Source organism: Centropristis striata, chromosome 12 (genome assembly GCF_030273125.1).
Source record: "Centropristis striata isolate RG_2023a ecotype Rhode Island chromosome 12, C.striata_1.0, whole genome shotgun sequence".
In the NCBI taxonomy this organism is placed as follows: domain Eukaryota; kingdom Metazoa; phylum Chordata; class Actinopteri; order Perciformes; family Serranidae; genus Centropristis; species Centropristis striata.
The window spans coordinates 31,980,313-32,005,202 of record NC_081528.1 but is presented as its reverse complement, the minus strand read 5'-3'; the positions used below and the strand labels follow the sequence as shown (position 1 = coordinate 32,005,202).

Genomic DNA, 24,890 nt, shown 5'->3' with positions numbered 1-24,890 from the left:
CCATTAGGATGAAACCAAAATTAACAGATGATTGTGATTGAAAACAAAATTATTCCAATTTTATGAATGACTGTGTATTAAACATTCCTTTATTTATAGATAAATAACAGGTGCATGTAACCTGTGGCAGCATGGCTGACAGATCACCACAAGCACAAACTTCATTACACAAAAATTCCCTTTGTAGTAACCAGTGGTGAAATGTAACTAAGCACAGTTCTGGTGCTTTACTTGAGTATTTCCATTTTATGTCACTTTATACTTCTATTTCATTACATTTTAAGGCAAATGTTGTACTTTTTACTGCGCTACATTTAGCTGCCAGCTTTAGTTATTTTTCAGGTGGAGATTTAACATTAAAAAAACATAATCAGTATAAAATGATTACACATTTCTATAAATTAAACTATATAACAGTATATTAAATAGTTAAAATTAGCCCTATCTTGAGAATATTAAAAATGCTGCTTGTATAAATTAATCAATAATAATAATAATAATAAGGTAATATATATGGCATATATAAAACAATCAGCTGAACAAGTACTTTTGATACTTTAGGTACCTTTTAATATTTTTGTACTTTTACTTAACCAAGTTTAAATGCAGGACTTTTACTTGTAGTGGAGTAATTTCACAGTGTGATATTTGTACTTTTACTTCTTTCGACCACTGGTGGTCACAAGAAGTTGAATGAGAGTAGAATGGACATTCCTGTTCAAATCAACAAAGCAGGATGGTTAGAGTGGCAGCCTTTTTATGTGTAAGAAAACTGTGTCCGTTGTCGCAGGCTAACTTCTGTGCCAACCATTTTCTTAAAGTCATATGACCATGGCAAACTGTTTAGTTCTACTGTCATTCAATTTTTGTCCCCATCTGTATAATCACATAACAGGCCTTTTTTCTCCCAGCAGGCGTTTTGATCCATTGTAAGTAGAAAAATGACGAGTGTTGCTAAAATGGTCAATGATGGCTTTGTGTTCTAGTAACTTGACATGGTTGCCGATGAAGTAGGAATAATTTTGTTTTCAGAAACAATCCTTATGAGCAACGGTGTATAATTGTGTTGTTTTATCTGAAATAGACCAAAACAAGCACAAATATATTAAATTAAGTTAAATTAAGTTAATAACCCAAAGCTTTCTAAAGAGTCATCTCCACTGAATTCCAAATGTTGGGTAAAATATAATGGGTATAAACCAGTCTATGGTATAAACCTCTTCCACAGAATTATAGCTCCACTTAGTGGTGAACACTTGTACTTATCAGCTACTATCACAAGTTAAGAAACAAACAAAATAAACGCCCTGGCATCTCTCTGAGACATTTGAGGTAATGTAATTGATTCTAATGGATTTGTAAATAGGTTGTTTTCATTTTATTAATAAAATGGCCGATTGTGGTTAATCCTATTTGAACTTCTTGATCCGTAATAGTTGTCATGCTGCAGAAGATTACTCTGCACTCTCTGCTCCAGCTGGTGTTTTTGTTGCTCACTCACTTGAAAAACACTGTTCAAGTGTGAAATTCTCTCACCTAAATTATCTCTGCTGGAACTTTCTCTCATTTTATAAAGAGGCAGAACATCGTTTATGTGGAAACTGTACGGTTGACCCACATAGTTAGAAACCATACATAATTATCACCCCAGCCTGATTTTTAATTGCTGTGTTTTCATCAGTGATGTGAGAAACATTCAGATGCTTTACTTGAGAAAGATGACAGGAATGATACATTAACCCTATAAAGCCTGAACCATGAAATAATTGCCAGAAAATTCAATTTTTGTAAAAACTGAGTGCTTATTAACCTGCTGACGAATTTTAAGAAATAAATAAATTGCATATATGAATTCTAATTTGTATCATATTTGATACATCAGGTCTTTTTGTGCAATTTGTTGCTCACAGTTTGTTTTTCTCGAACTAACAAAAACATATAAACCCTAACATTTTTAACCTATTAAGACGTTGACTTTTCCTTTTTCCTCAAACATGCAAAATACATATTTTTTCCATATAACACAACATCATACATCTGCTGATGTGAAGTTTTTTAATGCAGCAATGACTGATTCATTCGTGGAACCTGCATATCATTTTTGCTACATCTGGTATTTTTGTGCAATTTGTTGCTCAGTTTGTTTATCTTCAACACATGTATACATCAGGTTTTTGATGATGTAGAGGTCTCAAAAATAACTGTATCTAATATGATACACTTGGCTTTATAGGGTTAATATGTTTACTCAAGCGCTATACTTTTTTGAGCTATTGTACGTGTTTTTCACTTGTGCATTTCTATTTAATACTTTAAGCTACATTTGGATTGCAGTCATAGTTACCTTATAGTTTGCAGATTGACATTTGACATACATTATTACATAACATTTATTTAGCTGACATTTTTATACAAATAAAACCTTAAAATAAGTGCATTCAACCATACGACCCAAAAATTGCTAGAATGCTCTAAATAGGCAAACATCAACTTAATCAAATATGCTGAACTGCTGGAAGTTCAAATGCTAAATTTATAAGCTGCCCTAAGAGACAGTAAAAAAATAATGGGCCTCATGCAAGACCCATTAGTTCTAACAGATTTGTTCTGTAACTTGTACTATTGATTTAGGACAACTTGCCACTTTTACCAATGGTTTCATATTTTGAATTTTCTCTCAGGCACAAACACAATTAACGAGTTGTAGGATCCATGTGCAACTTTTCACTAATGTATTGTATATTTCATTACTTTTGAGCTATTTTCAAAATCCTAAAGAATTTGTAAAGTAAGAAATTGTTAAGACAGGAATACGAACAATTCAATTAAAACGATTTTTAAAGCCCAGAGCCACAATTTTGCCTCAAAGGGCTTTACAGGTGCCCGTCCTTTGACCCTCGCGGCGGACAAGGAAAATCTACTCAAAAATCCTTTAACAGGAAAAAAGTAAGAAGAAACATTAGGTTGAACAACAGAGAAGGGATTCCCCTCAAAGGGTGGACAAGTGCAATAGATGTTGTTTGAACCAATCAAAGTAGAAAAATACAATTGATAGAATATGAGAGGGTGGAGAGAGACAGACAGAGAGAGACAGAGATGAACAATAATAGCACTAAATGAAGTCTGCATGAGGCCCATTGTACTTTTGACTAGTTTCTGAAACTTCAATAGATACACCTGTTCAACAGCTAATACCTAATCAGCCAATCACATGGCAACAGCTCAATGCATTTAGACATGTAGACATGGTGAAGACGATCAGCTAAAGTTCAAACCGAGCATCAGAATGGGGAAGAAAGGTGATTTAAATGACTGCTGATCTACTGGGATTTTCACGCACAAACTCTTTAAATCTCTGGGATTTAAAGAGAAAAAAATCTAGTGAGGGGCAGTTCTCTGGGCCAAAACGCCTTGTTTATGTCAGAGGTCAGAGAAGAATGGCCACTTACAACCAAGGTATGCAGGACACGTTGAACCTTGAAGCAGATGGACTACTGCAGCTGAAGACCACACCAGACACTTCATTACACACTTCACCTAATAAAGTGGCCGGTGAGTGTAGCCTAGATTTTTACATACAAAACATAAATCAGCATATGAATGAATTGTATTTATTTAAACCGCTAAGCAACAACAGGAAAATGTTTCTTACACATAATCGATGAGTAATAACAATCCAATGATAATGATAAGAAAAGTTAACTCACATGGGCCTCTTTCTGCACAGATATTACTTTAATTACACTGATACTTTTACTTACTTTACTGGTAAAATAACTTGATACTTCTAAAAAAGCATGGATACAAATAAGCTACCATATTCCCCTTTGACATATGAGGTTGCAGTAAAGTAGCATACTTGCCCTTTACCTAAACTATTTCTGAGTCACTGGAGAGTTGACACCCACCTTAGCTGCTCCAGAAATGGGCGGGGACATGGAGGTAACCTGTTACTCCTGGTACAACATGTACAGGAAATATCAGCTATTGTATATGGGGCAGGAAACCATTACAAAACATGCGTTAAGCAGCATATATTCAAGGTGTTAAATGCCAAACCTTTTATTAATACTTGGTTTAGACCTACGTTGTAGCGTACTTAACGTGTTCATATATGGCCACGTAACAGTAACGTTATAGCCTCACCACTGTTTCTGTCTCAAGATTAAAGAAGTCTCCAGGAGACAAGCAACGTTAGAGACATCTTTAATGGCGAAGTGAAAGTAGCATTAAACCGGTGTTTGGTGAAAACGGTGAGTGTACGTGCTAGCTCAGCCTCTTTTCTAACCGGAAATACGGTTGAAGTGGATGTCACTGTCGACGGTTAACCTCAGTTACCGGCTGAGTCAGGTAGACATGTGTCTGTGTCAGACGAGGCAGCATGTCTATGGTCTGAAGCTGAGCACTCGGGAGTTTTCGTGAAAACGCCGATAAGACACGAAGTACAAACTCGTCCCACAACTGTACCGTAACTGTACTGTGACCGCCGCCATTGGTTAGAACCGTCCATCCGCCGGGAAAGAGAGGCGGGGGCGAGCTGTTGAATGACGGCCCGAGCTTTGTTGACACTTAAGAGCCAAGACAGCCTCTGGGTCCCACACGGGCCTGGCTTTTTTTTTTTTTTTTTACATTAACACCGTGTGAAGCTATCAGATGAAAGAGGAGGAGCGGCTAATCGTTTATTTAACCACCGGGGGATGTTGCGGACCGAGCGCAGACTGCGTGACGGGGCGACACGGTATCGAGACCGAGTGGACGTCTTCACAGGTTGATGGTCCGTATTTGACACCGAGAAGCGGCAGCCAGCAAAAGTAAATACATGGTTGTAGTCTATAGGCTGTTTCTAGTGACACGGGCTTAAATTTAAAGGCGGCGCCTGCTAATTCCTGGAAAAATACAGACCTCCGACTAGAATGAGACATTTTGCAGGTTGGGGTTTATTCGCTGAAGTTGACGCTTAGACTTGGGCTCCAAGCAGCGTGTAGGAGGCTTGCCTGCCACTAAGGGTCTGAATCGCACATTTTGACAGATAGCCAATCAAGTCTGTTATTCAAATCGGTGCTCTTATGTCAGTGACCTATATCACATGCATGTGCGCCAAGAGCCCAAAGTAACCTCTCCAGTAAACCAGACAGCATGGGGATCAACGGGCTAGACAATCAAGCGCAGCCGTCCAGCGGAGTGTCCCAGACGGAAGAGCCAGCTACAGACTCTCAGACGGAGCAGAGAGATGCTCCCCAAGAAGCAGACAGGAGCAAGGAGGATCAGGCGGCGGGGAGCGAGTGTAAAATCATGCAGGAGGACAGCAGCGTGCAGCTGATCGAGGCCGGGTGCAAGCCGCCCCTCTCCCCGGCTTCTGAATGTGAGGTCCAGCTGGAAGAGCCCGGCCACGGAGCTCCATTCGTCCCACCTGAAGGAGGTTACGGCTGGCTGGTGGTTTTTGCGGCAACTTGGTGCAATGGGTCGATCTTCGGCATTCAAAACTCTTTCGGCATCCTGCACATGATGTTGATGCAGGAGCATACAGACCCAGACGACAAGACGTCTCAGTTCAAAGTGGGTAAGTACCAGACAGTCTGCTGAGGCGAGACTGACGAGGAGGTGAAACAATAGCCTACATCAACTGGTGTGCAGAAGTCTTGGATGCATGCTTGATTACAATCACTCATATGAAAAAATAAGGTGAATATTGGTCCTCCAGTGGATGCTTGTCTTTTGACAGAACATAAGCATAATGGAAACAAACTATATATTTATGTAACACCATGTATGAGTCGTCTTAGCCTATAAAACATATATGGGTCAGCCTCACAGTTCAAACGGGTTTACCTTGCACTTAAAGTGGCACACTAAACACAGTGTTATGTTACATATGTGGCACAACACACACACACACACACACACACATATATATATATATATATATATATATATATATATATATATATATAGTCTGCATGCGTTGTTGAGAAAAAGTGGCCAAAAATGTTTTACTCCTTGCTTGAGCTGGTCAACTGCATGTTTTTGACAGCACCATCACTGCTGTTTAATTACTAACAGGCTTGTAACTGTCCAACTGTCTGCATGCAATTCATTCATAAACATCACTGTTGTTTTAACTCTATTAAGTGGCTGCTGCAAATCCATTTCCGTTGGTCACAAATGGCCCTTTGATAAAGTCTTTTCCCTGAAGTCGTGAAGTCATAGAAATGTACCACAGACATGCATGCTTTAAAGTGTGACCTATACAAACTTGTTCACAGTTTTTGCTCAGAGTTTCTGCAGCCCTAAACCTCTCAAAGAATGTGAAATATCCCATATTTGAAAAAATTGCAATGATTTTTCACCCCCTTCTTTGTGTACTGTTTGAGACTGAGAGAGAAGGATGACACGTGACAAAAATCCTACGATAGGCCTAGATTCACAACATACACATTACAGCCACTTATTACTACCCTATATAAAAAGCTAAAGACCTCGTGATAACTTAATTCCAGGAATTTATATTCATTGTTTCACAATAAAGCTGCTGTTGGCCATTCTGCTGTCCGTGACCAGAACAAGGACAGTGTTCACCCCTCTGTCTCCATGCGTGCCTCAATTTTAGCCATTCTATTGAGGTTTATGTCACAAGCGTTCAAGATGAATGTTTTCTCAATATACTGGGAACACTAAAATACGGCGATCTAATGTGGCGGACAAGGGTTCAATCTTGTTTTATGCTAAAAAAAAAAACAAAACCCAAATGACTTTGAAAACAAAGACTTTTGAAGCTTCAATCAATAAGCAACATTTTCTTGGTTGTACTTATAAGTTTTGGAGAAATTTTTAGCTCAAAAACTGAAATTTAAAGTCAGCATCCAGTTTATTGTGAATGGATGATGTTACAGAGTCTTGGCCTCTGGCTTTGTGGTTGTTTATGTGACAAATGAGTCATTATGTGAGTTCTTTTTATAGGGATGAACCCTCTGATGGGTAAAACTGTACAATGGTCTGTTTTAGATTTAAGCGAGAAAAAAATGTTTTGGAGGAAGGGAGTAGCATGTAACAGGAGTGGGTATTTTTCTTCTTCCTGTCAAGATCCACAATCAACACACGAAAGTTAAGGTCAGGATGTCGGAAGGGATTACGGCTCTAAAACTGTTCCCTGGAACAAATTCAACCCTTTCTTGTCAGCATGAAAAACAGTTACAGAAAAAACATAAAGTGGCTCAAGCGTTATCGGGCTCATTTGAGTTGTTTAAGTAAGCATGGGTTCATATCTTTAATGGCATCTTGCACCTTGTCATTTCTAATTTATGTGAAATAAATTACAATGGATGTCAGCATGCCAAGATATCACATTACTTCGAGGTTTTTCGTGAGAATGTGTTGGCCCTGAAAACTGATACAAAGGAAGATGCATCTCTTATTTCTTCTACAGAGGACTGTCAGTGCTCAAAATTAAGGATATCCTGTTGGGACAATACAGGAATCACCTGGGACACAAAATACAATGTGGGTAGTTGAGAAACTTTCTATTACAAATTGAACCGTTATGTTTTTACATCAGGAAACCAGTATTCTTTTAAATCAGTAACTTAACTAAGGACTCAAGTAATAATGCATTTTGACTGTGGCTGAACATCTGGGTGATTTTAGTGTTTGTATTCAGATAAAACTGCAGGGAAAAACTAGCAGATCTTTTAATGGTGGGCATTGGTTGTCAAGTCTGGGCCAGTTGTCCCCGAGGACAGTTGCTGTGAAGGTATTTCTATTCAGCTTTCACCCTTTGTTTTCATCTCCAGCTGCTCCTTGGATTTGATTCTTGGTTGTTCTCGTATGTGAAAGGATTAAGCTAGTAGGCTGAGTACTGACCTTTCACACAAACACACACACACACACACACACACACACACACTCCCAACCAGCAGAAGAAAACTGAGGGGAACAGCTTAACAGCAATAGTTGTAAAATGCTCCTTTTTGAACAGCAATCCAGTCTGAGAGGGAACAGTCAGTAATTCACATGTGTAAAACAGTTTAAAACGACATGTTAAAGCACCGAACAAGCAGTAAACTACAGGGTGAGGAGGCGGCAAGAAGAGATTTGGGTTCTGATCATTAGGTCTTTATATCAAGCTCGATTAAACTGGGTTTTTATTAAACCTTAAGGGGTAAACAAGAGATTTCAAGGAGTATCAAGGTGGGGGATCAGAACAACTTTTTTTCAAAGTAAGAGTTATGAGTTGCAGCTGGTGTTGTTTTCCCCGAATTATTACAGCATGGCACGGTCAGAGGTTTCATTCCTGTTGTGACCACATAAACGCTGGTATGCCAAGGTGTGTAACAAACACAACATTCGTTTAAAATTAAAAAAACAAAAACCGTGTTGAAGAGGTGATGTGTGGTTGAATATGGGTGCGCCAAATGTGAGAGAGACTGGGAGACAGCGTGTACTGCTGCAGCAGGGTTTGCAAAACTAGGAATTGTGTGAAGAGGCGGAAGAAAGGGACTGAGAGATTGAGTGATTAATCTTTTATTGTTAGTTGGAATGATTTCCATCCATACGCGATTAATGAGAGACCGGCACAGACATAGATTGGGTCAGATTTGGGTCTTAATGTCGTAGGAACTTTATTATTATATATTTTTGATATTTTTTCAGTGCTTTGGTAAGAGTAATACTGCAACACAGGCTCAAATAGAAATGCTGCTCCATTACTTCAGTCCAGACTAAAAGGGACAGAGGATAAACCTCACTGACAGCAGCATTTGTCTGTGAAGAGACCTTTCCATTAAATGTTGAAAAGACATTGATAATGTATACATGACACATGGGAAGCAGGGCTTTTAACAACATACTGTAAGTGGAGAAATGGGAAGACATCAGAGGGCTATGGACACCTCTGTGCTACTTACACACTAAATTGGATACACTAGTTCAGATTGCAGTCATCTTTATTGTTGGTTGTTGGTAGCATACAAGTAAAACTAGTCAGATCGGGACGTGTGTGTTCAAATGCCAATTTATGTGTTTCATCATGCTGCTGTTCTCTTTGTGTAACCTTGATCTGTGTTATTTGGCTTGGCAGTCATTAGGGTTTAGGTAAATCAGTATCACTTCAAAATATATTTTTTGTATTTAAGCTGTACATAAACACTATTTAGCAGGTGTTTTTCCACAGCCTTTCATGATATCAGATTTTAACTACACGTTTATCACAAGCAAAATAATTTACAGTAATGTTATTATACTGATATCTCTAAAAAATAATATAAATGCTATCAGTCAAAATGATCTTTCACTTAATTTATTTTGTGGTTTGTCTCTTTTTTGGGCAAATTAATTTTATTGCAAACTTGAGTGTAGAGAGATGGAGAGAGTCTATTACCATGACTATATGACAAATCAAGAACAAAAGAGGCTTTTTAAAGATGAGAAAAGTATTTAAGAAGTGCTGGATTTTGTACTCAGTATTATCATATGTGTTTTGTTAACATCAATATTTGATGTGTGTCAATACATGATATCTAGCATTTTTATATGGTAAAATAATGAATAAATATGAAATAACCACATGGTAACATGCTGCTGTTTTTTGGACATTAAAAACGGTATAGAGAGAACACAAAGCATTATATAGCATTGATGATGTATGTCGCCCAGCCCTAGCTCAGCTTTTAATTAATAAGATATAGTTGCAGGTTTCCACATTGTGTATTTCTTGAGTTGTGGTCAGAATGTAATCTTCTTCCATTTCCTTAATTTTGCGGGATCGGCGATCGGCTGATTCCCTTACGTCAAACCGATCTTATCTAGCGATCTTATCTACCTAGATAATAACCCCCCCCACTGGCGAAGCAGTGCTCCCAACTTTGTTGCTAAATTCAGCAACTTTTCAGTGTTTTTTTTATTTATGGTTGCAGTTCTTTTGTTAGTTTGTCCTGTAAATTGTTGCTATTTATTTTAAGTTCAATGTTTTATTAACTACCTCAGACATTGTGATTTCCTTTATTTGTTAAAGAAAAATTCTTTATATATAAAGTATATATATATAATATATATAATACTGCTGTGTTATTGTTTTTCAATATAATAAGATTCAAACATTGAAGGTGTATGCTGTGAGTTATAAAAAAATCGGTCAAAATCGAAATCGGCAGGTCAGGCTTTTTAAAAATCGGTGATCTGCCAGAAAATTGCAATCGGTGCACCCCTACTTCTTATTGGATGTTGTATTTTCTAAAAGCTGAGTCTGGACTCAAACAGGTGTCTGTGCTGCTACAAGCAAACTTCTCTAGCAACTGGCATACTGCTGTGCTCTGCTGTATTGTAGCTCCGCTGCCAGCATCTTCAGGGCTTCTGGAAATCCCAGGTTGGCGGATCAGGGAGTACTGGGGCATTTTTGACATTCCAGAGAGCAGGTGAATGGGTTCATGTCAGATCCGAGTCTCTTAAAGCTCAGTATACTCATAAACATGTACATATCTGATCAGAAATAGGGGGTGGACTGTTTTTTCGAATGTGGGACTGTTTGAACATCACTAAATGAATGCCTTTATTTGTTTTCTAGTAGGTGCAAATGTGATTACCTAAAATGGAAAGCAAACTCTTCTTAGCCAGTAGAAATGAGTGGATGATTCATAGCACCATCCTTTTTACAACCAGATGAAAAGTTTGTGGTAGATAAAGTCTTAGCTTTGAGAAACACAAGCTCTGAGAATACCACCACCATGAGATAAAGTCAGTTGCACGTTACTTTTAGAGTAGTGCACCAGATTGTGCATCAGTAGGAAAGTCTGAGAGCCAAGTTAAGCCGATACACGCACATGTGACACGCTGTGCTCTCTGCAAAACATACCCAATATTTATCCATACGACCCCCCCCCTCCCTGCATATTAATAGTTTCAACACAAGCAGTTTGCACAGCGGAGCTTCCTGGCAGCTTTAAGCACGATATGACTAATAAACATCTAACAGAGCTGCTCATGGTTAGTGAGTGGTTCGAAGGCGCTCCTCCACATGTGACACCTGGTCCCCAAAACAACTTGTCTTATGATCTTGTAAACTATGCAGGCTGACCTGACGTTCCCTATGGTAATTAGTTAGGAAACTGATACTAAATCAAGGACTCATGAACACAGTACCTATTCTTAGGTACTGCTAGGGTCTCCTAGCAAATCACAAATATGTTTCTAATCAAAATAAAACTTTAATCCTTGCTGTGCCTTGTTGACAGTTAAGCTATAATCAGGAAGTGGGGATTCATATGAAAATGTGTAGGTGTCTGCTCTGGTAAACATGACTCATGAAACAGTATCTTGTGGGGAACTTAACTATACAGATCTAACAAGCCAGTGACTCACACTTGTTTAAACGGCTTTTTTGGTGATGGCAAAAAATGAAAACACCACATGGTTCCTCCAAATGTTTCCACCAATAAGGTAATCTTATTGCTACTTTTGTTGTGCTAGTGTGCACTCTTAACTGTGAAACATTTTGGTAGATTTAATACAGCTGACTAGTGCTATGCAGCCATAGACTGAAAGAAAGAAGTGAACACAGCCACCATGATGTCACCAATGCTGTTCCGAAGCCCCGAGTTAGGCATTTCACCTTCGTTATCTTGTTGTTTTTTTTTTAATCCAGGAGTGACTAAGCATACCTTACTTTGTCACTTTTACTATTAACAATTTTATTTTGTCAATGGGACCATAGTTTGCAAATTAGATCATTCAATTGAATCAACTCATAAAATCATAAGGAAAGTGATTACTGAGTAATAAATCAAGTGTGAAGTAGAGTCATTTTCACATAGACCTTGCACAATTGGACTTGCAGAATGCAGGTTTAAGGCACTTCTGCCTTGGCTTCACTTTTTGCCACCTGTGTTTACGTTATTTCCAAGATGCTATGTAAAAGTAATTATAGTCTTTTAGTATCCGTGTTTTGATTAAAACCATGTACGTCAGACTCCAACATATTGCCCAGCCCTCAACCTGCCAAACGCATTAAATATGGCCTTGTGGGCTAAATGGGCTTGTACCTCAGCCTTTCCGTTAATGATAAAAAAATATGTATGGCTTATTATTCCTTGAACTGTACCAAACACAATAACAAGTTTCAAACACAATATGTTGCATTGTTGGTGGAATGTTCCCCCTCATGTTTCAGAAAAAGGTTGTTAGTCCTTCAGAAAGCATCTGGACAGTGGTGTGTTTTTGATTGTTTTGGCACACTGGATTTGAAATAAAACTGACTCTGAGGTTGATTTCTTTCAATATTTATGAGTTGGTTAAGTCAAATTGTTTCTTAGTTCCTGCACTGGCATTTTTCTGTAGAAATAGTGCACCTCAGATTGCTGCAGCTGACCAGTACATTGGATGAAGATAACATTTTGTTCGAACAACTCAAGGAAATTTCTGCTTGTGGCAGGATTATCAACAGAGCATGCTGTGTCAACAGTTTTCTTTAAAATGACTTTACCTTCTGTCTACTCAAACAGTGGGCCTAAAGGGCTAAAATTTTCTTTCGCTGGTCATGTGATAGGAATGTTCTCCCCATAAAATTAAAGCTGAAAATTGTTTTCTTTCACTTTTATCAGATGACTTTGAGTATAGGGCAAACAGGACAATATACTGTCACTGTCCAAATACTTAAAGGTACTCTAGCTGCTAGTAAACAGCAGTCTGCGAATTTGATCTTGGGCTCCCTTTCATAACCGCAGTGTTGAAGTAATCATTCAATCACGGGTATGTAAATAAACGTGTGAAAGTGTGAAAAGGTGGTTTGTTTGCCCTGCAGGATGTTTATGTAGTTATTGAACTAATCTAGAAGCAGTTTCAGCTTTGTGCTCACAAATTACAATCGATTAGTCAAAATAGACACATTCTAGCATAAAGCCTATAAGAATATGGTACATTTACACCGTATATTTTCTTTGGTCTTATTCTGTTGTGATATACATGTACGTGGTTATCAAAATAAAGAACATGGATGTCCACAAACCACAGTTATCCACTGTGCATGCTGAATACAAGCAAGCTAAGTGCTCTTGGGTAAATCGTTGGTACATTATGTCTCCAACAGCGTTTCCCTGCCATAAGAAGTTTGTTCTTTGAGTGTACAGAAGGGTCCTATAGAGAGCGTCCCTCGCTGTCAGATTGCATCCATCACATAAAGAGAGGAAGGCTTGTTAGGCCTCCAAACACACTTTCGCTTCAGTCTCCCTCGTTGTGTTCTCTTTTCTTTTGTTTGAAAGTGTTCAGACTTAATCATCTATAATGAGTACACTCCACTCTTCTATTCACATACCTTTTGCTTGAGCCAGGGAAGGGGGAAATTAGGGTTTGGAAGTGGGGTTGGCTAGAAAATAGAGGAGAACAAGGAGGGAAGAGACGTGCTTCTGCTGCTTCGTTGGACTCTGATTGTTGGACTTTGTATGTTGGAGACAATGTGTTTTATAAAGAGTAGCATGAAGTGCACTTTCAAGAAGATCCTGCAATCATCTACTCCACAGTGGTTCACTTAAGAAAGCTGGTTGCAGGCTTGAGTATTGAGAATTAATTTCACAATTTGTCTTAAAATTACAACAACCATCAATTTATAGTACTGCTTGTACTAATGGTCCTCCAGTGACACAGTGTTCTTGCTCTGAAGTATGCTCCTTTGAAGCTGGGTAAATGATTGAGAATGTGGACACTGAAAGGATTTAGTTGTGGAAGATTAACCCTTGAGCCTAGTGTCATGCTGCCTGTTCTTCTGTTTTTCTTTAAGTTTTTACACATTACTCTATACATTTTCCCCGTAATAATCGATCCATCCAAGGAATGACAAGCTAAGCAAACAGACAGTCTTGGTTTAATGCGATATTTTTTGCTTTTCCTCAATGCTAAGCAGTTATCAATTAAACGTTTTTTTCAGTTCTGTGACATATTTCATTGGATTTTGTTTCCATAATATTTAAGTTTGTGTGTTTTTTGTGTGTTGACCATGGTGTACACTGTATTTGCTTGTTTTCACCAACCAACAAATCCTCCAACGTACCCATAACTGGAGTGAAATAACATGTGCTCACCCACACAGCCCAAAATGAGCAGTACTGTAGGAGCAAATGGGAATTGCATGTGACAAAAACAAATTGAAAAGACTCATAAGAGCAGAATAACCAATGACACCACAATGGGTGGTTGAGAATAACTGAGAAGATTTCTTTGGTCCCTCAGGACAAACCATGTGGCCATGTGTTAATGGAAAAGCAACAGAGAATGGTGCTGTTGATAGGCTGAGCTGTCTAAAATGACAAAATATCAATAAATGGAATTTGAGATGCTGGAGAAAAATCCGTGAAAGCAAAAATGATCCCAATAGTGAAGGCAAGTAAGGCTGTGGAAATTAATTTCTGAGATTCCAGGCGCCAGAGTCAACGCAAACTAAACCTGACCCAGTTCTGTCAGGAGTTTGGGGCTGAGCTCATTTCTTGGTTGATTAACTTTTACGGCTATGCACATATCTGTCAATACATTTCCAGGCTCTATGTTTTATTTCTGACCATATGCTACATGGCTTTGCATACACAGTCAAGGCTGCAGACTTTTCTCATGGACCGCATAAACCACTATAGTCAGGAGAGTCACTTAATGATTTCTATATGGCCTTTCCATTAGAGCCACCATCAAGCCAGACTTAACCTACCTATATGTATGCAGATTGCATCTTCACAGTGCAGTAGCCCTGACTGGAAATATTATTGGCCGATGTCAGCTCTATTGTACCGTGATTGCTAGATTGTTTTGTGCAAAACCTGTAGGAAGGAGACTGATCTTGTTTTGCATTGTGGGTTTTTAAACTTGTTTTTTTCCAGGGAAGCCATATGTTCAACCCTTAGGTTAAATAAGTTGCAGGAGCTAAATGGAACAAATATGTAGAACACCATAACATACATTTTTGCTCAACATGGTGCATAATGACTAGTTGTGGAAGTGTTTATGCTGCTATAACCTTTTATATTAACAATGGGTCAAATTACTATGTTATTTGAAAGGGGCTAATTTTGCAATTTCCCTCGGCTCCACAGAGCATTTAGCAACCTTTCAGCTCATTGTTTTGTTTTGATGATCCGTGACTTAACTCATTAGATTCACTGTCAACGCTCTCATCGGTGTCATTTTCAGCCACAGCCGGAAGCTGTTTTTAGCGAGAAATCGCGAAACAAACCACTCTATGCTATCTGTCCAAGTTCAAACTATATGCAGACAAGATTAGTGACTAGCAGATGAAATAAATAAAGTAGTAGTAGCAGCTAAAAAGCCAAATAAACCCCTCACATAAAGACCAAAACAGATTTCCTATTTGACAAGCATATGTTTGAAGCATACTGAGTCCCAAACTGATGGGGGAATTCTCAAAGAATGGATTTTGCATCAGGATTTACTTGGCAGTGCAGTTTGGGAGCATTTCACTGTTTGCTGGTTCTTTGAGAATTACACACTTTATGTCTTATTTGCACAGGTTTAGTCGCCACAAAAGCCTTTTGTAAATTTACCTATAGGAGTGCTTGTTAGCTGTCTAGATCACTTATGCAATAATGTGCAATTGTAATGCCAAGGTGCTTAGACTTGGGAAGCCAAACCCAAAGTCATTGGCTTAACAAATAAAGAGGGTTATTTCTGATCTTGTGGAAATTTGTCATTGATTTCCATCTCTGTGGTATTCATTTTTATGTGTGGTGAAATGGGCTGGAAGGCCAATAAAGCATTAACCTACTTTAGTGTTGCACCTGCTGATATCCATGTCCATACTGCAGGTATCAGCTGTATGCATTGAGACATTAAAACATTGTTTACGGGGGGAAAGTTACAAAATGGTGGGAGTTCATGAAGTACATGCTAAACATGGAAAATCCCTCCTCTCTTGTTCCATTTGGATAAATAAACTGGTGGAAGGCTATGTTGCTGTCCCACCCTCAAACTATACAAAATTTGACTTTGTAGTGGGAAGCGGTGTACCAGCAGATATGTACATGTATAGTACAGATTGTTTAGATCAACCTCCACAACAAAGACTGTTTGTACAGTGATGTAGAGCTCATGTTTCACACTGAACCCAGTGTGTGTGTGTGTGTGTGTGTGTTTAAGTAGATAAATCAGTCCATCCACCTGATTATCGGCCTCTCTGGTCTCATTCCCATTGAGCTGTTGGATCAGTGTGACCTACAGCCCAGACACCGCGCTAGACATTAAAGCTACCTTTGCTCCCCGGGACCCAGACACTTGTTTGTTTGCTTTTCAGGGTACGCAGTGTCTCTGTTGGGTCATTTGACTCGTTATGTTTTAACACTGGATGGAGATTATAGCACAGGCCAGATCTGTACACTTTGATCTGCTTTTTGATCTGCTTAATCACCATGAGAAATCTTATGTACTGTGTCAGATGTACGTGACGCAAGTGAAGATACCATAAAGAGCAGCACTACATGTATTCACATTATTAGAAAATCACATCGGATGGTGTCAGGCCCGGAGAGGGAGACATTTCCAAGAGAAACTAGTTCATACAAAAGTTTTTCAAGGCAAGTATGACATCTCCATGACATCAAGGTATTCATGTTGTGTGGATCTTAAAATGCCTGCAAGGCAATGAGGGCACAAGACTCAACACGAAGCACATGTTTACCTTTGGCTGTGGCTTCTATTGAGACCACAGGTGGCAAATTGTGCATACAATGAATTCCTAATGTGACACAAAGTATAATAACATATAAAGGAAGTGTGGATTTGAGATGTTCTTTTCTCGTCTTTTTTCTAGAACAGCTTTTATGTTCTATCCTCATGTGGGATGGTATGTACACTACAGTTGTTTGACGGTATAATAATAGTTAATAATAAAGATGCTTCGAGGCAAATTCTCCATGTGGGAACTGTAGAACTGGTGAAAGATTGCATATGACAAAATGAGCGGGTGTATTGTTTCCGTACAGGAAAAGGATACATTTCCCTTCATTATTTTCACTGTATGTCAGTTGAATTGCATGCTATTGTATCCTGTATATCAATTACATATTGATTTACAGCACACAGTTCAGGTTACATGGACTTTGATCCTGCCTTGCTGTACAAATGGATATAAGATCGTTTTTTATTTAGTTTAGGTGGTTGTTACAACAGAATGGGTTTCCACATGTCTCTCATGATGATTTCTCTCTCCTCTCCAGCCTGGGTCGGCGCCCTGGCCATGGGCATGATCTTCTTCTGTTCACCTGTGGTCAGCATGTTCACAGACCACTTTGGCTGCAGGAAGACAGCTGTCAGCGGGGCAACAGTGGCTTTTATAGGGCTGCTAAGTACATCTTTTGCCAAGTAAGTCACTGCACATTAGGGCCACCCTCATACAGATGCTGTTTTCCACACTTTTTTGAGGCTACACTTGTTCAAGCCTTACTGCAGCTGCAGTATTTATTTATTTTTTTATTTATTAGATCCCCATTAGCCATCACTCCGTTGTGGGAGTAACGGCTATTCTTCCTGGGGTCCTCAAACAGGACACAATTGAAATACATAGTAAAAGCATACAGAGTAACAATTAGAATCTAGAATCTCTGGCAGTTATTAGAAAAAAACTACAATATTAAATTCAATAATTTACCAAAAAGTGGAATACCGATTACAATTCAAAGAAATGATTAAAAACAGTTTTTAAAACATACAAAATCAATACCTGGCTTATGAAACAGAAAAACAAAAGCTAACAAACACAGCAAAACAAAAACAAAAAACAAGAAGTCAGACCCTATACATTCACCTTTCTAAAGTCATCTTTTTCAGTTTTTTTTTTAAAAACTACTTTTGCTCTCCAGTAATAAGAGCTCAGATGGAAGCCTGTTCCACTCTGCAACCAGTATGAGTTGCAAATTTCATTGAATTTGTGTTAGGAATACTCAAGACATCTTAATTGAATGTCACTAAGACTTGGTCATTGTCATAGCAATGGCAAAAGTGTTTGTCGTCATGTAGGTAAAAGGGAAAACTGCATAGTTCACTACCAATGAGACATGGTCTTTTAATCATAACAATCATGCAGTGAGTCATACTAAAATCTGAGGTGCTTTTTTAAATTTACTATAGTATATTTACACTAACTTTGGGAAGACTTGGCCAGGCTCCACATCCCTAGTCTTACACTCACAGCAGCTGCACAGAGTCAGAGAGAAAACATCAAGAACATCAAGACACAGTATGAAGATAAAGCGATCAATTTATCAGATTAGGAAGATGGCTTAACTCATTTCAAACATTACATCTTTTATTAACAACAACAACCTGATATGAACAGCCAGAAGTACAGTTCTTACGTGCTTTGTTTAAACACAAGCCTTAATTTAATCATAAGTATTGTTTGTTTGTATAATCAAGTCAAGTAATTTATTTATATAGCCTATTATCATAAATCATGAATCTTCATAAATCATGAATCTTTGTGATATGTGCAGCATATGAAAACTCTCTCCCTTTACTCTCTTTATACACTACTGGTCAAAAGTTTTAGAACACCCCAATTTTTCCAGTTTTTTATTGAAATTCAAGCAGTTCAAGTCAAATGAACAGCTTGAAAGGGTACAAAGGTAAGTGGTGAACTGCCAGAGGTAAATAAAAAAAGGTAAGCTTAACCAAAACTGAAAAATAATGTATATTTCAGAATTATACAAGTAGGCCTTTTTCAGGGAACAAGAAATGGGTTAACAACTTAACTCTATGGAGTCTTGGGCTATTTTGTCCATTTTTTAATTCTTTTCATGTCTTTGTAAGTCATTTTGTGTCTTTTTTTGGTCATTTTGTTTCTTTTTTTTTAGTTATTTTGTGTCTTTTGGTGTCTTTTTTTGTCATTTTGTGTCTTTTTTTGGTCATTTTGTGTCTTTTTTTAGTCCTTTAGTCCAACATAAAATGTGATTTTGAATCTTTTTTTTACTTTCAAAACACTATCATGCTCAATAAAGAATTTTAAATGTTGCAAATGTGCATTAATTTCAGAGTACACTGAGACATTAAACTGCATAATTTTCAATTAAATTCTGGAAAAATTGGTGTGTTCTAAAACTTTTGACCAGTAGTGTACTTTTTTTTAAATTAAGTTGATTTTTTTTTTTAACAGGGGGCATGCACAACACAACTGTTAAGCCAGAGTTCGCTTTATTAGCCAATTTGCATCCATGGTACCTGGGCAGGAAAAGTGTCTGATCCATTACCATTATTTAATGTTACAGCCAGATAATAACAACATCATCCTTATTCCTTTCTACTGCAGCTCCCTGAGCCTTCGCTATTTCACATACGGCATACTGTTCGGCTGTGGCTCCTCTGTAGCCTTCCAGCCCTCGTTGGTCATCCTCGGCCACTACTTCCGCCAGCGCCTGGGCCTGGCTAACGGCGTGGTGACGGCTGGTGCCAGCCTCTTCTCCATGGGCCTCCCAGTGTTCCTCAACAAGGTGGCGAAACCTCTGGGCCTCAGCAGGACCTTCCAGATCCTAAGCCTCTTCATGTTGGTCCAGGCCCTGCTGGCGCTCTTGTACAAACCTTTACTCCCTGCTGGAGGCGGCATGGGACCCCCAGGCATGGGTCATGGCCCTGCTAAACCACAAACCCAGCCAGGGGCCAGCGCTCAGGGGACCAGCAGATGGAGCAGGGTCCTCGGTGGGATCAGGAAGTACTTCAACCTGCGTGTGTTTCACATCGTGACGTACCGGGTGTGGGCGTTTGGAGTAGCCACAGCTGTACTGGGCTACTTTGTGCCATATGTTCATCTGGTAAGAAAAATAATGTGCATGCTTGTAGTTGGATTATAAGTGCATGTTGTGTGTTTGCCCCTGCTGTGAACCTAAACAAAGTACAAAATGTCTAGTTTGTTTTTGACTGCAAAAATTGGGATTTGTGTTTAACTTTAATAATCATGATGGGGATTCATGTCATTTTGCTTTACATGATGATCAGAATCCAAAATTCAGAGTATATCTGTACATGACCTTTGGCCGATTTTGGTGTGAAATAGTGAGATAGTGAAGTGTAAAGCTGCGGTGTGAAGTTGATCTCCCTCTATCCAGATGTCGGATGTTCCAGCTCAGGCCTCCCTCTGTCAGGCCTGTTGTTTCAGGCCCGGGCCCAGATGTAAACACAGCCCCGGTCTTTGTATTGGCGCGACCACCTCAGGAAACCTCTCCTGTATGGCCTCTCTGTATCCCTAAACATGCCTATCCTATGGCCATTGATGAATGTAGAGCCCTTCAAAGCAGAGCAAATATTTCACAAGTTCAGGAAAGACTTCAGAGGGCGGTTTAATGTTTTGGATTGGAGTTGGGGGGTCAGAGCTGAGGGGAGTGGGAGGGTCTGACCTATATGTGTTGGTTCTTCCTGTCCTGCTGTTCTAAAGGTTTGTGGATGAAGATATTTGTTATTGTTAGACCTTTGCTATTCGGTTATGGATGGACAATTCCTCCTCGCTGCCAAATACACACCCATTTGCTGAGCTAATTGACTTCTTGTGTGTTTTGTGATATCTCATTCACTGTTAGTGTCTTCTGAGGGTTTTTTACAAGCACCCAACCAAATTAAAACAGACATGTCTGTTTTTTCTATGTCTCAGATGAATTTTGTGAAGGAGCAGTTTAAGGGGACCCAGAAGGAATGGGTGCTCCTGGTTTGCATAGGAGCTTCATCTGGGGTGGGACGCCTCGCTTTCGGCAAGATCGGAGACCTCATTCCTGGTCTTCACAAGATCTACATGCAGGTGAGGAAAAGTCTGAAGGCATAAAATGTTAAAACTCACACAGTTATAAGTGATATGTGGGCCTGGAGTAATGAAAGTGACACTAGCTGGGTCTCTAATATTCAATTTAATCAAGTACTGTTCTTAAGCACAAATTCATGGTACTTAACTCCCGTACATCTCAGAGATAAATATTGTACTTTTTACTCTGACTCTTTACTCTCAATCGATAAAGCATTAAAATCTGTAAAATAATCAAAAAGAAAATGCCCATCTACTGTATATGCTTTGGATCAAGTGAAATATTTCAATTAAAACCCCTTAGACAAATGAAATTAAATTTCCATAGACATAAAATATTACAAAATTATTTACAGAAGTCGAACTTGGTAAGGTTTTTCATAACCCCCAAAATAAAATCATAACACATTACATTTGTCTGACAGCTTTAATGACTTAGATTCATCCCCTTCAAGTCCAGTGAAAATGATGTCTCTCTATATGTGTTCATTTTGAATGTTTTTAAACTGAAGAGTTATTGAAAGGTTTCTTTATTCTCCTTCTTCCTAAGCTAATTAAACATTTAAAAAAACTCTTGGATCAGCTAGAAAGTGCATTATTAAAACAAAGGGCTGTTTTTCTCATTCTCATTCATTCATTATATACAACCGTTCATATTAACACAACCTTAAACATTTACAGTCGTAAAATGCAACATATTAATGCAGCAGTAATATTAAATCCAAAAACATCATGTGTAATAGTTAAACGCTGACCAGGTAAATTATAATTAATTGTAAAAGTATCATCAGTAGATTTTACCTGATGAAAGTTTTGAATGCAGGGCTTTAACCTGCAGTGGAGTATTTTCACAGCGTGGTATCAGTACTTTTACTCGAGTAAAGGATCTTAATACTTCTTCCACAGCAGCTTTTGTCTCACTTTTAGCCTCTAAATGACACGATTTTTAATGACTTGTACCATTTTACAATCGTTAAACAGTAAATGTTGTCCTAAGTGTTTTTACGAGCACGACTGTATGCATTCCTGAGGTTTAATTACACTCCCATAACAACTTGCAATATAACATTGTTAATAGTGCGAACAATTCAAATTAAATGTCTGCATATTAACTTTAACCTGAAAAAGAGGGCTTGGGATTAACTATTAACAGTTGTTTTTTTTAAGGCTCTTTTTCAGTCACTGTGCACTTTCCCTTTGTTTTTTACACCCCTCTGGCACATGTTTCATCAACTGAACCAAGGTTTGTTTATTAAAAGGGTTTTGCAATGCCACTAGATTGAACTTCATATAGAGAGTCTTTAAATGGCTTATTATGCTGCAGATAAACCAGACTCACATACTAATTTGCACAAACGTAGAGTACTAGAATAAAGCTTTGGTGTTGCTAAAAGAATCACCCGCCTGGATAATAGCAGGGTGATTCAGTCCTGAGAAAATAGAAGCACAGCAGTTTGGAGCAGTTGTGATGAGAGGTGAATGCAAAAACGATTTGTTATTTCTTGCTGGTGTATATGTAGCTCCTGCTGAATGCAAACACACGATGTGTTGGCTGTGCTGGCCTGAACTACAACAATCTGCATTGTGTTTGTCAAGTGTGGTATTGCAGCAGAAGGACACTGAGTCAAAGACAAGCATGCAGAAAATGTGAATTTCAGATATTTGAACAAATGTGCCTTTGGACCCTTGGAACAGTGTTTTCAATAAAAAAGAGAGAATGCGTTTTCTCTTGCTGCTGGAGTCTTTAACAAATGTTCTTTCTTTTATCCAGAGTTGAACAGAGTGTACTTTTTAATAGTTGATTTCTTGTGTAATGTGGTGATTGTGAAGGATTTTAAGGTAACACTTTTTAGTTCATTGTTTAAGCACAGAACACTCCTTCACAGTTTATGGTATTAAACTCATGAACTCTGAGCTCAGCTTAATGCAACCGTATTAGCTGAGTGTTTAGATTCGTACAAACAGGCAGGCAGCTTTCAGCAGCTGCCAGCACAAACACAAAGCACAGACCTGAATTCCTCACTCAGTCTAAAGAACGGATGGTGTGATTGAGACGTATAGAAAGCTTTATTTTCCTTAAGCTTATAATTATAATCTCTGCAAAAATGTTTGTTAGAGCTGCATGCTCATAGGGAACTACAGCAACACATTTGATAGTTAGTTATTGTAATCTAAAAATTATTAGCACTGTTAATATTTTTGTGATATAGAAAATATGTTCAACTTCCAGTTTAAATCTTTCACATCCCTATTAAGCTGGCTGTTCACAGGCAAATCAGTAAACCACAAGTCACCACATGTTATGGTTATGGTGAATATTTATCGTGTCCTTACAGTAGCTGGAGGATGTCGCAGCATGTTAAAGTAATACAATGATGTCGAAGTAATAAAGTGTTTCACGATGAAGTCAAAAAGCCTGGAGGCTTGTTGTCTATAAGCAAAACAAGGATAGAAACTGTGCAAACTAAAAACAGCCTCAGCCTCAAAACAGATGCAGCCTCTCAGTGCATCTGTTAGTACTGAAGAAATCAAACACTGAAAACAAGCAAACACCTACTACAACCATGTCCTTTAGAGACAAAAATAATAGAGACGCAACTATAAGAAACTTTTATTTTGTGATGATTCTGGCGGCCCCTGTAGACGAAAATGGATCTTGATCTGGCTCGTTAATACATTTGTTTTGGAAGTGAGTCAAAGATAGGTGCAACTTATTTTTAATACTATTTTTTTTTTTTTTTTTAAGCAAAGTTGTTTGCAGGATGCATAGTGATAAGGTATCACAGTGTATCTATTTGTGGCGATGCACGATTAAACTGTAATATGATGATGAAAGTCAACATTGTTTTAGCCACCAATATAAATTCCTCAAGTGATGTAAAACAGCGTCTTGCTATGTAAATAAAATAGACATATTACACGCCTGTCTAGGAGTTTTAAATCCCTGCAAGTCCTGCAATTTTTTTCCTCTGTTTAATGACTGACCATGTTTTTGCTGGTGATCGGTGCCCTCTTTTAGCTTTTTTTTTTGTTCATTTATTTTCTTTATCTCTTTGCTGACCCTGTCCCACAAGCCATAACCACAAATATAACACGGAAAATAAAACTATCTCAAGAAAAATCTCCTCTTGCTGTCTTTTGGCTGGCTGGTAAATATCGGCTCTTCTGGTTGGCGTACTGTAAATCCTTTTGTCTAATTTTCCATGGACAAAAATATCTGTACAGAAAAAGCAAATCTTCTCACAGACGGTCTTGTTTTTTTCATTTTTATTTTTTTTATTAGTTTAGACAAAACACAACACAAATCACCAATGAACAAACACAGAGAGAAAAACAAAAACAAAACAAAAAACACAACAACAACAAAATCACAAAACCAACCCAAATAAATAAATAAAACAACAATAATAAACAAGAATCTTAACACATCAAAACTAAACAAGACACAAACATACATCAAACATAATTACCACATAAAACGTACAGTATATCAGTAAACTTGATAACCTAAGAGAAAATAAAAGACGGTCTTGTTTGCTTGTGTAGGTCATGTGGAGGCATGAGTGTGAAACTGAGACTGATGCTTGTTGTTGTGTCTCTTTCAGGTGGTGTCCTTTATGGCTCTGGGTCTGATGTCCATGCTGATCCCTCAGTGCGCCGTGTTTGAGGGCCTGGTGGTTGTGTGCGTGTTCCTGGGGCTGTGTGACGGCTGCTTCCTCACCATGATGGCTCCCATAGCGTTCGAGCTGGTCGGGCCCATGCAGGCCTCGCAGGCCATAGGCTATCTGCTAGGCCTCATGTCTCTTCCCATGACTGCGGGTCCACCCATCGCCGGTGAGAAGCAAAAACTCAGTGCTGATTTATGCCGTATAATCCAGAACAAGCTCACAGTGATCTGGCTCCTTGCACGGACGTCAGGATGTTGGCAGAAACAGCGCACAACAAGCTGATTGATATTAGTGGAGTAAAACAGTATGTAGGGAGTCAGGGAGAGCAACATTAATGCAGGGCAGGACTGTATTTACTGCGGAGAGGTTTGGGCTCGTGGCCAACTGCAGGCTGTCTCTGGGGATTTGCCCACAGGGAAGAAAAACACATATAGGGTCAGATCTCACTACTCAACTCCCCTTAT

General features: G+C 38.6%; 1 protein-coding gene across 1 annotated transcript in view; it reads left to right on the top strand.

Annotated features, from left to right (window-relative positions):
- Positions 1-4,528: 4,528 nt before the first annotated feature.
- slc16a2 (solute carrier family 16 member 2) overlaps positions 4,529-24,890 on the top strand; it is a 29,161-nt gene continuing 8,799 nt past the window's right edge. Inside the window, exons 1-5 of the mRNA XM_059345831.1 lie at positions 4,529-5,560; positions 17,196-17,340; positions 19,283-19,781; positions 20,615-20,758; positions 24,364-24,592. Coding sequence (XP_059201814.1) covers positions 5,137-5,560; positions 17,196-17,340; positions 19,283-19,781; positions 20,615-20,758; positions 24,364-24,592 — 1,441 coding nt within the window. The 5' untranslated portion in view covers positions 4,529-5,136. The remainder of the gene's footprint in view (positions 5,561-17,195; positions 17,341-19,282; positions 19,782-20,614; positions 20,759-24,363; positions 24,593-24,890) is intronic.